Source organism: Doryrhamphus excisus, linkage group LG1, assembly GCF_037039965.1.
Source record: "Doryrhamphus excisus strain RoL-2023G ecotype Guam linkage group LG1, RoL_Dexc_Guam_v1.1, whole genome shotgun sequence".
Lineage (NCBI taxonomy): Eukaryota > Metazoa > Chordata > Actinopteri > Syngnathiformes > Syngnathidae > Doryrhamphus > Doryrhamphus excisus.
In genome coordinates this window covers 28,122,186-28,135,845 of record NC_136357.1, presented here as the reverse complement: position 1 = coordinate 28,135,845, position 13,660 = coordinate 28,122,186, and the positions used below count along the sequence as shown (strand labels likewise).

Sequence of the window (13,660 nt, the reverse complement as noted above, 5' to 3'; positions counted from 1 at the left end):
TTAAAAAAAAGAACATCATACTAACAGTAAAATACGGTGGTGGTAGTGTGATGGTCTGGGGCTGTTATTTAAAAAAAAGAACATCATACCAACAGTAAAATACGATGGTGGTAGTGTGATGGTCTGGGGCTGTTATTTAAAAAAAAGAACATCATACTAACAGTAAAATACGGTGGTGGTAGTGTTATGGTCTGGGGTTGTTATTTCAGAAAAAGAACATCATACCAACAGTAAAATTTAGTGATGGTAGTGTGACGGCCTGGGCTGTTATTTCAGAAAAAGAACATCATACCAACAGTAAAATAAGGTTGTGGTAGTGTGATGGTCTGGGGCTGTTATTTCAGAAAAAAAACATCATACCAACAGTAAAATACGGTGGTGGTAGTGTGATGGTCTGGGGCTGTTATTTCAGAAAAAGAACATCATAGCAACAGTAAAATACGGTGGTGGCAGTGTGATGGTCTAGGGCTATTATTTCAGAAAAAGAACATCATACCAGCAGTAAAATACGGTGGTGGTAGTGTGATGGTCTGGGGCTGTTATTTCAGAAAAAGAACATCTTATCAACAGTAAAATACGGTGGTGGTAGTGTTATGGTCTGGGGCTGTTATTTCAGAAAAAGAACATCATACCAACAGTAAAATGAGGTGGTGGTAGTGTGATGTCTAGAGCTGTTATTTCAGAAAAAGAACATCATACCAACAGTAAAATACGGTGGTGGTAGTGTGATGGTCTGGAGTTGTTATTTCAGAAAAAGAACATCTTATCAACAGTAAAATACGGTGGTGGTAGTGTGATGGTTTGGGGCTGTTATTTAAAAAAAAGAACATCATACCAACAGTAAAATATAGTGGTGGTAGTGTGATGGTCTGGGGCTGTTATTTTTGATCCACTGTACCCTTGCTGGTGAAACTGACTCTATGTGTTTTCTTCCCAACACTGAAGATTGTGTGTGTGGAAAAAGGCAGCATCCTGTGGTGTCTCGCCGTCTAGTGATGCTCCTACAAGAAAATTCCCGGAGCATTTGTTGCTCAGCTGCCGCCGTCAACCCCAGAAGCTTCCGAGGACAACTGGTGTAACACACACATACACAAGCGTGCACACAAGACGCACACTATAAAAGAGAGGAGAGGAATGCCGCGTTCACGTTCATCTCCTCGCTTCCTCTCCGCAAGGCCGCGTCAGCGTCAGCATGGCAGAGTAAGTCGTCAGCTCGCTCAAATTCACTTTATTTCTCCGCAAAATATACTGGATATAAATATTGTTTTATGTTTGTCTATGAAGGAAAAAGATGACGCTAAGTCGGAGGAATTTCCTGAAGGTACAGTACAATGGTGGTATGGAACTTTGGGAATGGCGGCCATTGTTACCGTTTTTTTCTTTTTTTAAACCAACCCATGTAGTTATGACATTTTTATATTTCAAGAAAAACATTTTTTTACAAATATTTCTTAATTAATTAATTTAATTTGACTAAAATGGCCACTTTATTCATTGTTTTCTATTTTTTTCATATTACAGCATTTTTAAAAATTAAAAATTAATTTAGTCTTTAAAATGTACTTTATGCAATTTTTCTTCTCAATTTCAAAGACTTTATTCTTATTCTAATTTATTCTAATATTTTGTCTCTATTCTCGTAAAAACTACTGCCATGTCTGTTTTTAACTGCTCTTTTCCCACAAAATAATAATATTTGTAAATATTTTTAAATAATATAATTTCGCTAAAATTGCTAATTTATTTGTTTTGTTTGTTTCTCATATTATAACCTTTTTTTTAAATTACATATTTATATTTATTCCAATAAAATTACTGGGGGGGTTTTCTTCTCCATTTTTTATGTTTTTTTTAAAAAAAATATTATAATAAAATTTTGCAAATTGCAACAACTTTTCTTTTTTCTTATATTAGAACTTTTTTTTAAATGACTTATTTATGTTTTGTTATTTTGCTTCTGATTAAAATTACAAATAACTGCTCTTCTTTTACTTTTATTTTTTTTTAATAAACTGCAAAACATTTGTGGCCTTACCTTGTATTTGCCACTTTGGACTTCAATTTTTGAGGTTCAGTGAGACACACAAGCACCAGAACTTGATTGCAGGAACAACAACTTTTATTGCAGTTTTGAATCATAGAATAGAATAGAATATTCATCCAATTAACCTACTAACATGGATGCTTTTTTAAAATATTTCGACTTAATGCTAATTCCCGTACATTTTTTTTCTCTTTGGCATTGAAAGCGTCTTCTCTTGTCATCCCTCAGAGCTTGCTGCTGCAGATTGGCCAGGAGATGTTGGACGAGGAGGCGGAGAAGGTGGAGGAAGAGAAGAGCAGATACATGGAGGAGAACTGCCCCGCCCTCTCTGTGCCGGCGTGCATGCAGGAGCTGCAAGTAAACATTGCCAACACGTGACCATTAGTGACCATAGTCCCCATTTGCACTAAGGATATTAATCATTATTAATCATTATTATCATTACAAAACCAGGAGCTCTGTCGGAAGCTTCACAAGCAGATCGACCTGGCGGATGAGGAAAGGTACGACATGGATATGAAAGTGAAGAAGTCGGAAAAGGAGGTAAGACTTCCCTTGATAAGGGTGGGCACCATATCACTATATATTTAGGGTCAACTTCAGATGTTTCTATTTTTATTTAACTGTAAATATTTATTATTTGTAAACAATATAACAATATATTATTCGGCATGGAAAATTCTCAGAGTTTTGGTCCAAAAAATTTTTTGTTTTTAATTTTTTTTCCCTGAGTGGTTAGCGCTCAGGCTAGGAGACCCGAGTTCGATTCCACACTCATCATTGTGTGAAGTTTGCATGTTCTTATCGATACCGATAATTATCGGCCCGATATCAGCATTAAAATGTGATTAATATCGGTATGAGATTTCCTGATCATGAAAATCGATTTTAAAAAAAATGCTGTATACACATGTCACACATACCGGTATCGACTGATATCAGTATCGGAAATTTGCGAGTTGGACGATATCGGTTTTCGGCAAAAAAAAAAGCCATGGTAGCAAGTGCAAACATCACATAAATCAACGACTTGATACTTAAACCTTAAAACTCGTATTTTACGTATGCCCGCAAGGTATGCTGGGTAGTCCAGCAGCCACAACAATATGAATTATGAACAATAAAACATTGGATATCAAGACTATGTTAACTCATCCCTGTGTACTTCTCTGAAGACCTCCTCGACGTAGTTTGATGTTAGGACTAAGAGTAACAAATGTTACTCAGCATGCCTTGCGGCTGGAATATATGCCATTTAAAAATCTCTATTACTTGTGGATTGTCTCCATTCACTGGTGGAAAATATCAACCTGACCAATCTTGGTATCGTCTCGATACTGTCGATATATGGATGGGTCCTCCCATCCCCTATGAGATACACAAACTAGTATCTTCTTCACTATCAGGTCAACGACCTGAAGCTAATGGTTCAGGATCTCAATGGAAAGTTTAAGAAGCCCGCCCTGAAGAGAGTGAGAATGTCGGCGGATGCCATGCTGGCCGCTCTTCTGGGGTCCAAACACAAAGTGTCCATGGACCTGAGGGCCAACCTGAAGCAGGTCAAGAAGGAGGTGAAGGAGGAGGTGGGTAATTGAACATTTATGTGACTGTAAGATTTAAACGCTACTGACGGATTGGATTGTCCGCGTCTTTCTCAGGAGAAGCAGACCGGTGACTGGAGGAAGAACGTTGAAGACAAAGCTGGGATGGATGGCAGGAAGAAGATGTTTGAGACAGAGGCCTGAGCTACTGTGTATATTTCTTATTTGTGAAAACATTGTTGGAATTATTATGTGGATTACATAAGGTAAAGATATAAAATAAAATACAAGAAGAAATTAAACAAAAAAGGAACGAAAACTATTCAATAACATTAATTTAATTTGTCAATAAAGTTATTTGAAAAAACGTTTTCCCCTAGCTCATGTGACATCATAGGAGAAGCTGGTGAATCGTGATGGGAAACTCAATTCCTTTGACTGACTCGACTTCTCATGAGTCAGTCGATGAAGTAAATAGGGTACACGAATCAATCACGGTTACTTCTTACAAAGCATATGCGCATAAATCTGCGTGAATCGGGCACTCGATTCATTATAAAGTTTCATTGGCTCCGTATTGAATCACACCCGGACTTGTTGTCTGTTTAGCTAGCGGTACCCGTGAGTCCCAATTCAGTGAAACACTCGCCAGTTTTAAACGAGTCGTTCAATACTCGCACATTTGTGCTCTCGAGACTGGCGGAAGTAGAGGCACTTCTCGGTACACTTATTATCAACAAGCAAAGCAGGCAGCCATTATTTTATATTTAAATAAAGCCTCACATAAATTTCTTGCGTATAAAACTTATCAAAGCGTTCTACTTTGTGCGCGGCTTCACCAAGAATTGCCACAATGACGGCGGCGGTGTTTTTTGGCTGTACCTTCATTGCCTTCGGCCCTGCTATTGCTCTGTTCCTGTTTACCATCGCCAGGGAACCACTTCGTGTTATTTTCCTCATAGCTGGGTAAGATATAATATCTTCTTTCGGTACCTTTTTGTCTTTTTTTTTTAACTCTTTCATAAAACTCTTTCATAAAACTTGCAACACGATCGAATTCACGGTAATGAACTCCAGTCACTAGCATGCTAACAGGGCGCTGCATTAGCTTCCTCTGTTGGGGGAAAAACAAACACTGTAATCAGTCTACGTTGAATCAAAACAAACACGTTAAATGCTTTTATTTTAATATACGACCCAAAAGTCAGAAATACCACCTGAATATGTGCTTTGTTAGTAAATCTTTCATGTGACAATAGATTACATTGAGACACAGGCAAGGAACAATGGACGTCTTATTCATCCTTTAGACATGTCAGTATAAACCATAATCATTGGACGAGGTTCTGGTTCCATTTGGGTACCATGACGACAGAAGGTGTCTGAAAATAACACAGTTTATTATTTAAGAGGTCACTGCATATAACCTTTACAATTTCTATCTGTTGAGTCTAAAGCCGGTCTTGGACTATGGTATAGGATTATGGTAACTAAGACTAAATCCATTCATCATTAAAAAAATGCCATTGTTTCAATAACCACGTATACATGGACCCAAATATTCCAATTGCATTTTGTTTATTTGCTGAAACTGAAAGAATGTAACCTTTGTATACACCTCATTCCCAAAGAAAAGCGCCAATCCGAATGAATATTTAATCAGATTCCCGGGTGTGGAATATTCCTTTCCCCGATCCGATTGAGGTATCTTGTTGTCAGGGTGCGTTCTTCTTCCTGGTGTTTTTCTTCTTCTGTTGTTTATTGGCGGTTGGCAAGCAGCTTTCCGTGTGCATTAGCGCCATCTGTGGAACAGAATCTAAACCAGGGTTCTGAAACTCAATTTACTTGAGGGGGACGCTGGAGCTCGGGTCTGGGTGAGACTGGGCCGCATCAGGTTTTCCAAAAAAAAAAAAAAAAAAATTTGTTTTATTTTTCTGCACAAAATAAGATGAAAAATAAACAAATAAAGAAAATCAATCAATCAGTAATAAATAAATATAATAATAATAATAAAAACTTAAGAAACCACATATAGTTGGTGGGTAGACAAATTATTTTTTTCATATTAAAATGAACAGACATGACAAAAAAAACGACTATAATCACATTTATACTTTTTTATTTACAACATATTGCGCAACTGCAGGGTCTTGAGACGCATGCTAACTCGCAAACTCGAGAGCTAGCCACCTAAACGGTAGCCTTCAAGTTATTTCCTTTTAAACTTAAATAGCCAAAAACTTACCACTTCCACACGGATAGGGAGGATAACTATTAACAGTTATTTAACCTTTAATAATGAACATGAATCAAACGTAATAATTTTTTTCTGGGTACATGATACCATACAGCATCCATATCAAACTTGCATATGAAGGCGGGGGCCTCAAACTAGTGTGTGGCCCGCAGGCCGCATGTTTGAGACCCCTGATCTAAACCCTTCTATACGCCATTCACAAGTCCAGTTTTATTAAAAAAAGGAAATATCAAATATTAGCAAGATTGAATTTGATCTAATTTGATTAAATTTATCCCGGGTGCGATTGACGACTTTTGATGTTCTATTCGTTCATATATTTTGTGTATGTGTCTGTGCTTGTTGTTGTCTTCCAGAGCATTCTTCTGGCTGGTTTCTCTTCTACTGGCCTCTCTGGTTTGGTTCATCTCTGTTCAGATCAGCAATAAGGACAGCGCCGAGCAGCAGAAAGGCCTCCTCATCTTTGGTGTGGTGCTGTCCGTTCTCCTGCAGGAGACCTTCCGCTTTGCTTACTACAAGCTGCTCAAGTAAGCTGACGCACAAAAAAAACAGGAAAACACTAATCCCTCGTTTAGCGTAGTTAATTGGTTACAGATTCGACCGTGCTAAGTGAATTTCCGTGAAGTAGAATTATTATTAATTTTTTTTTAAATAAATTGAATATTTTTGTGGTTGTTTGTCTATATGTGCCCTGTGATTGGCTGTCGACCAGTCGAGGGTGTACCCCGCCTCTTGCCCACAGGCAGCTGGGATAGGCTCCAGCACCCTTCCGCGACCCTTGTGAGGATAAGCGGTAGAAAATGAATGATGTTGAATTATACAAGAATAAAGTCAAACTATTACGAGAAAAAGTTGTGAGGAAAAATAATGTCATTTTAGTAGCATGGAGCTGAAATATATATATATTGAAAAAAATAAATATATTATATATATATATATATATTACAACTTTATTACTTTTTTCATTTTATTTGTTTAAAAAATAATATATATATATATATATATTTAATTAAAAACAAAATTTTATTAAATATATATATATCAATACATATATATATATTTATTTGTTTTAGAAATATATTAATAAATAATTACATCATAAATTTATTTTAAAGTCTAATTTATTGTGGGAACTACATTAATTACATTACATAATAAAGTCCAATTTATTGTGGGAATTACATTAATTACATTACATAATAAAGCCAAATTTATTGTGGGAATTACAGTAATTAATTATATTAAATAATTACACAATAAATGTATTTTAAAGTCTAATTTATTGTGGGAATTACAATAATTAATTGTATTAAATAATTACATAATTAATGTATTTTAAAGTCTAATTTATTGTGGGAATTACAATAATTAATTCCATTACACAATAAAGTCTAATTTATTGTGGGAATTATATTAAATACATTACATAATAAAGTCTTAATTTATTGTGGGAATTACAATAATTAATTATATTAAATAATTACACAACAAATGTATTTTAAAGTCAAATTTATTGTGGGAATTACAATAATTAATTACATAAAAAAGTCAAATTTATTGTGGGAATTACAATAATTAATTATATGAAATAATTACCAAAGAAAGTCGAAATATTAAAAATCATAAAATATAAAAATAAACAACTTCTTGTTAATAAACTTATTGTTTCTTGTGTTTGTGTGTCTTCCTGCAGGAAAGCGAACGAAGGTCTTCTGACCCTGAGTCAGGAGGAGACCATGCCCATCTCCATAAGACAACTGGCCTACGGTATTTCAACACAAACAGTCCACTTGGGCAATATCCCGACTTGGTCATCGAGGACAAGCTAATAACGATCTAGCTAATTCAAAATGTCTGCTTGTGATGTGTCTCAGTGTCCGGCCTCGGCTTCGGCTTCATGAGTGGAGCGTTCTCCGTGGTCAACATCCTGGCTGACTCTGTCGGCCCGGGAACTGTTGGCATCCATGGAGACTCGCAGCATTACTTCCTGTCTTCAGGTAGCGCTTCGCTCTCACTCAGCATTGGTTCCGTTCTTCGCTTATCCTCACCGGAGCCGCGGGGGTGCGGGAGCCTATCCCAGCTGGGGTACACCCTGGACTGGTGGCCAGCCAATCACAGGGCACATGTAGACAAACAACCATTCACACTCACCTATCATCATTTTCTTAAAAAAAAAAACAGAAAAAAATATTTTAATTATTATTATATTAATTTTAATTATTGTTTATTATTAGTTTATATAATATATGTAATTATTTAATTTCCATTATTATATAATTATTGTATATTAATTAATTAATCAATTAATTCATTTTCTACTGCTTATCCTCACGAGAGCCATGAGGGTGCTGGAGCCTATCCCAGCTGTCTTCGGGCGAGAGGCGGGGTACACCCTGGACTGGTGGCCAGCCAATCACAGGGCACATATAGACAAACAACCATTCACACTCACCCATCAACATTTTCTTTAAAGAAAAGAAGACGGAAAAAAATTATTTTAATTGTTTTAATTATTATTATATTATTTTAATTATTGTTTATTATTAGTTTATATAATTATATGTCATTATTTAATTGTCATTATTATTTAATTATTGTATATTATATTTATATCCAGAATATTTAATTATTATTATTATTATTATTATTTTAATTATTGTTTATTATTAGTTTATATCATATGTAATTATTCCCATTATACCCATCAGCATTTTCTTAAAAAAAAAACAGAAAATAATTATTTGAATTGTTTTAATTATTATTATATTATTTTCATTATTGTTTATTATTAGTTTATATAATTATATGTCATTATTTAATTGTCATTATTATTTAATTATTGTATATTATATTTATATCCAGAATCTTTAATATAATTATAGGGGGAAATTTCGGAAAATTTCAAAAATTGGGTTGGGGAAAAAAAACACTTAAAATATTATAAGAATAAAATCAGAATATTACATGAAAAAATGGACAAGAAGAAAGTTTTTTTCATATTTTTCCAGCAACCTGAGATACAGTTTCTTTTTCTTTAAATATAAAAAAACATCACACGGTGGTTGAGTGGTTAGCATGCAGGCCTCACAGCTTGGAGACCCCAGTCCAATTCCACCGTCCGCTATCTCTGCGTGGAGTTTGCATGTAGTAGTAGTTTTGTCGTAGTAGTTTTCACGTAGTAGGATTTTCCTGACGTTTCCTGACATTCAAGCAGGAAATACGTCACATTCAGCATTCAGAGTGAAAACGGGAATTTTTCCATTGAAGCCAACTTTTCCCTTTTCCCAGCATTCATGACGATGGCCATCATCCTCCTGCACATGTTCTGGGGTGTTGTCTTTTTTGACGCCTGCGAGAAGAAGCGATGGTGGGCGGTGGCTTCCGTTGTCGTCAGTCATCTCCTCGTTTCCTGTCTGGTGAGTGACGACGCAAGACTTCGAAGGTCGCTACTTATAGGTTATCACATGGTTTGTCTGGTATCATGCCCTCAAGTTGTCAGTATCAACCCGAGACCGAAGGTCATGATACTGGGCCTGATACCAGACAAACCATGTGATGATCTTATGATCACATACTACAGTATTAATTGGCCCCAAAATGATACTGTGTCAAAGCCCAGGGCAGTGATACTGATAAAATATAGACTTTAACCATGTCCAGTATCAGCCCCTGTAGCTATCCACTCTGGTATCGTGCCCGTGAAACAACCAATCAGAGAACAGCGCACGAGTGCTTAGTGCCTAGTGCTTCTCCAGTCACCAAAAAAACCCAAACTTTGATTAATGGAACTTTAATTCTCAGACATTGATAAGATAAGAGGGGTCTCACAGCTAGGAGACCAGGGTTCAATTCCCACCCTCGGAGTTTGCATGTTCTCCCCGTGCATGTGTGTTTTTTTTTTTCTCCGGGTACTCCATTTTCCTCCCACATTCCAAAAACATGCTAGGTTAATTAGCGACTCCAAATTGTCCATAGGTATGAATGTGAGTGTGAATGGTTGTTTGACTATATGTGCCCTGTGATTGGCTGGCCACCAGTCTGGGGTGTACCCCGCCTCTCGCCCGGAGACGGCTGGGATAGGCTCCAGCACCCCCTGCCACCCTTGTCAGGATAAGCGGTAGAAAATGAATGAATGAATAAACATTACTAGAGCCCTCTAGACATGAAATAACACCCCTATAGTCACCTCCATAAGAGAAAAGAACACTCCCGTATCATTCATCACAGGGCCAATTAAATACTGTTGGATCCATACTTTTCCAAAATCCATCCAAGTTTAAACATGCCTTGTCTCATGTGACAGACTTTCCAGAATCCGGAGTATGTCGGAAGTTTGGTTCCTACCTACGTCATCCTGTTCCTAATGGGAACGTGGGCCTTTTACTCTGCTGGTGGCTCGCTGAGGAACCTCAAACTTTGCCTCACGTGCAAGGACAAGGACTTCCTGCTCGCCAATCACCGGCCCAGATAACGCAACATTCCCGGGAGCGTGCGGGACTCTACATCCAAAGATAACACACACACACACACACACACACACAAACACACACTAAACCCATATGAGAGACATAATATGAGTTATGAATTGAATTTTGGAACATAATGGTATTTTATTGTTAAAAAAAAAAAAAGGTACCGTAAAAGCAGTGAATGTTTTGCAGAAGAAATCTAACATTCCCATGGAGGTTCACATCTAAAATCCCTGAGCATGCACGGTGCACCATGTTTGATTCCTACACAAGCTTTTTCACGTTAAAGTCTCAATATTATTACATTCATATCCGGTGTTTTTTTTTCTTTTTTTAACAATTAATACTACATATGCATATAGTTGCATTTATTTTCTTCTGCTGCATGGTGGCCGAGTGGTTAGCACACAGGTGTCACAGCTAGGAGACCCGAGTTCAATTCCACACTTGGCTATCTCTGTGTGGAGTTTGCGTGTTCTCCCCGTGCATGCGTGGGTTTTCTCCGGGTACTCCGGTTTCCTCCCACATTATATTTTTAGAATATTGGCTGTACGGTGGTCAAGTGGTTAGCGCACAGACCTCACAGCTAGGAGACCAAGGTTAAATTCCACCCTCGGCCATCACTGTTTTTGCATGTTCTCCCCGTGCAAGCGTGGGTTTTCTCCGGGTACTCCGGTTTCCTCCCACATTCCAAAAACATGCTAGGTTAATTAGCCACTCCAAATAGTCCATAGGTATGAATGTGAGTGTGAATGGTTGTTTGTCTATATGTGCCCTGTGATTGGCTGGCCACCAGTCCAGGGTGTAACCCGCCTCTCGTCTGAAGGCAGCTGGGATAGGCTCCAGCACCCCTGCGATCCTTGTGAGGAAAAGCAGTAGAAAATGAATGAATGAATTTGGGCCGCATGGTGATTGAGTGGTTAGCACGCAGGGCTCACAGCTAGGAGACCCGAGTTCAATTCCACACTCGGCCATCTCTGTGTGGAGTTTGCATGTTTTCTCCGGGTACTCCGGTTTCCTCCCACATTCCAAAAACATGCTAGGCTAATTCTAATTAGCCACTCCAAATTGTCCATAGGTATGAATGTGAGTGTGAATGGTTGTTTGTCTATATGTGCCCTGTGATTGGCTGGCCACCAGTCCAGGGTGTACCCCGCCTCTCGTCTGAAGGCAGCTGGGATAGGCTCCAGCACCCCTGCGATCCTTGTGAGGAAAAGCAGTAGAAAATGAATGAATGAATTTGGGCCGCATGGTGATTGAGTGGTTAGCACGCAGGGCTCACAGCTAGGAGACCCGAGTTCAATTCCACACTCGGCCATCTCTGTGTGGAGTTTGCATGTTTTCTCCGGGTACTCCGGTTTCCTCCCACATTCCAAAAACATGCTAGGCTAATTCTAATTAGCCACTCCAAATTGTCCATAGGTATGAATGTGAGTGTGAATGGTTGTTTGTCTATATGTGCCCTGTGATTGGCTGGCCACCAGTCCAGGGTGTAACCCGCCTCTCGTCTGAAGGCAGCTGGGATAGGCTCCAGCACCCCTGCGATCCTTGTGAGGAAAAGCAGTAGAAAATGAATGAATGAATTTGGCCCGCATGGTGGTGGAGTGGTTAGCACGCAGGGCTCACAGCTAGGAGACCCGAGTTCAAATTCCACACTCGGCCATCTCTGTGTGGAGTTTGCATGTTTTCTCCGGGTACTCCGGTTTCCTCCCACATTCCAAAAACATGCTAGGTTAATTAGCGACTCCAAATTGTCCATAGGTATGAATGTGAGTGTGAATGGTTGTTTGTCTGGGATAGGCTCCAGCACCCCTGTGATCCTCTTGAGGATAAGCGGTAGAAAATGAATGAATTAATGAATGAATGAATTTGGGCCGCATGGTGAATGAGTGGTTAGCACGCAGGCCTCACAGCTAGGAGGCTGGGGTTCAATTCCCCCCATCTCTGTGTGGAGTTTGCATGTTCTCCCCGTGCATGCGTGGGTTTTTTCCGGGTACTCCGGTTTCCTCCCACATTCCAAAAACATGCTAGGTTAATTAGCGACTCCAAATTGTGGATAATAAGTGGATAAGCGGTAGAAATTCCCACTCACATTCATACCTATGGACAATTTGGAGTCGCTAATTAGCCTAGCATGTTTTTGGAATGTGGGAGGAAACCGGAGTACCCGGGAAAAAAAAACCCACGCATGCACGGGGAGAACATGGAAACTCCACACAGAGATGGCCGAGCGTGGAATTGAACCCTGGTCTCCTAGCTGCGAGGTGTGTGCGCTAACCACTCATCCACCGTGCAGCCATTATTATTATTATTTAAAAAAAATCTGCAGCCAACACAAACAAGCTGTAAAATTGTGATCTCCGAATGTTCTATTTCTTTCTTGCCTTTCTTTTTAATATGATTTCGTCTCATTTTTGTTGTCGTAATTTTAACATGAAAATGACTTTACGTGTAAGTGTAAGTTATAAGCGCTTCCTGTTTACATCTTTTAAACAGCAGGCAATTTGTTGCAAATTTTCACCATCAAACTTCTAGACAAGCGTGCCAATTTCTGTTTGTTCTGTAAGTTTCGTAGAACTAAGAAAAAAACAAAAAAAAAGTGCAAAAAAAAACCAAAAGAGCAAAATAGAAAAATGTCACTTGTTTGCACCGCCTTTCTAATAAATGTGTTGTTCTGTTTTCAAATGTTGCATATTCATATTTTTTTCCTTTTAACTTGCCTCGTGTTCAAATGTTTTCATAATTTAATAGGAAATACTGCAATGCAACAAACTTCATTCATTGTCCAACGACGTGATCGTTGCTACCGTCGAGTTAGCATTTAGCATGCACACAGTGACTTCCTGTTCAATGCCAAGCAATCTGTTCAGAAGACTCTTCTTGCAACACACACAAGCTAGAGTTCTTATTTACGTCTTATATTGCTTCTTTTCTCTGATTATATCCACTATATAAATATCAATGTGACTATAGGGGTGTTATTTCATGTCTGGAGGGCTCTAAAAATGTTAAAAGTGTATTTAGAAGATTGGAAACAGTTTTTTTTATGTGCCCCAACTACGGGGAATATATCATTTACGGAGAAGGAAAGTTACTTAGGTTAGTTAGCATGCAGGTCTCACAGCTAGGAGACCCGAGTTCAATTCCACCCTCGGCTATCTCTGTGTGGAGTTTGCATAAAAATGCGTATTTTCCCCATTTGGGTGTTTTAAAAAAAAAACTTTAGCATTGCGAAGGGAGCCACAAACAAACATGCGGCTCTGGAGCCATGGGTTGCTGACCCCCTTGAATGAACCTGATCACATATGCATACACAGAAATTGATAAATTACACTAATGTCTCGTTTTA

At 38.3% G+C, this 13,660-nt stretch overlaps 2 protein-coding genes across 2 annotated transcripts; both read left to right on the top strand.

Annotated features, from left to right (window-relative positions):
- The first annotated feature begins 930 nt into the window (after window positions 1-930).
- Window positions 931-3,927, top strand: LOC131131868 (troponin I, fast skeletal muscle-like). The gene is made up of 6 exons (XM_058076849.2): window positions 931-1,200; window positions 1,285-1,321; window positions 2,273-2,401; window positions 2,498-2,587; window positions 3,451-3,627; window positions 3,703-3,927. Exons 1-6 carry the CDS (start codon window positions 1,193-1,195, stop codon window positions 3,787-3,789), a joined length of 528 nt encoding a protein of 175 aa, XP_057932832.1. The 5' UTR covers window positions 931-1,192; the 3' UTR covers window positions 3,790-3,927.
- A 367-nt stretch (window positions 3,928-4,294) lies between these two features.
- aph1b (aph-1B gamma-secretase subunit) lies at window positions 4,295-13,335 on the top strand. Its single transcript, XM_058078562.2, has 6 exons — window positions 4,295-4,551; window positions 6,199-6,369; window positions 7,536-7,609; window positions 7,717-7,839; window positions 9,131-9,258; window positions 10,146-13,335. The coding sequence occupies exons 1-6, from the start codon at window positions 4,439-4,441 to the stop codon at window positions 10,311-10,313; spliced, it is 777 nt and encodes a 258-aa protein (XP_057934545.2). The 5' UTR covers window positions 4,295-4,438; the 3' UTR covers window positions 10,314-13,335.
- The last annotated feature ends 325 nt before the right edge of the window (window positions 13,336-13,660 follow it).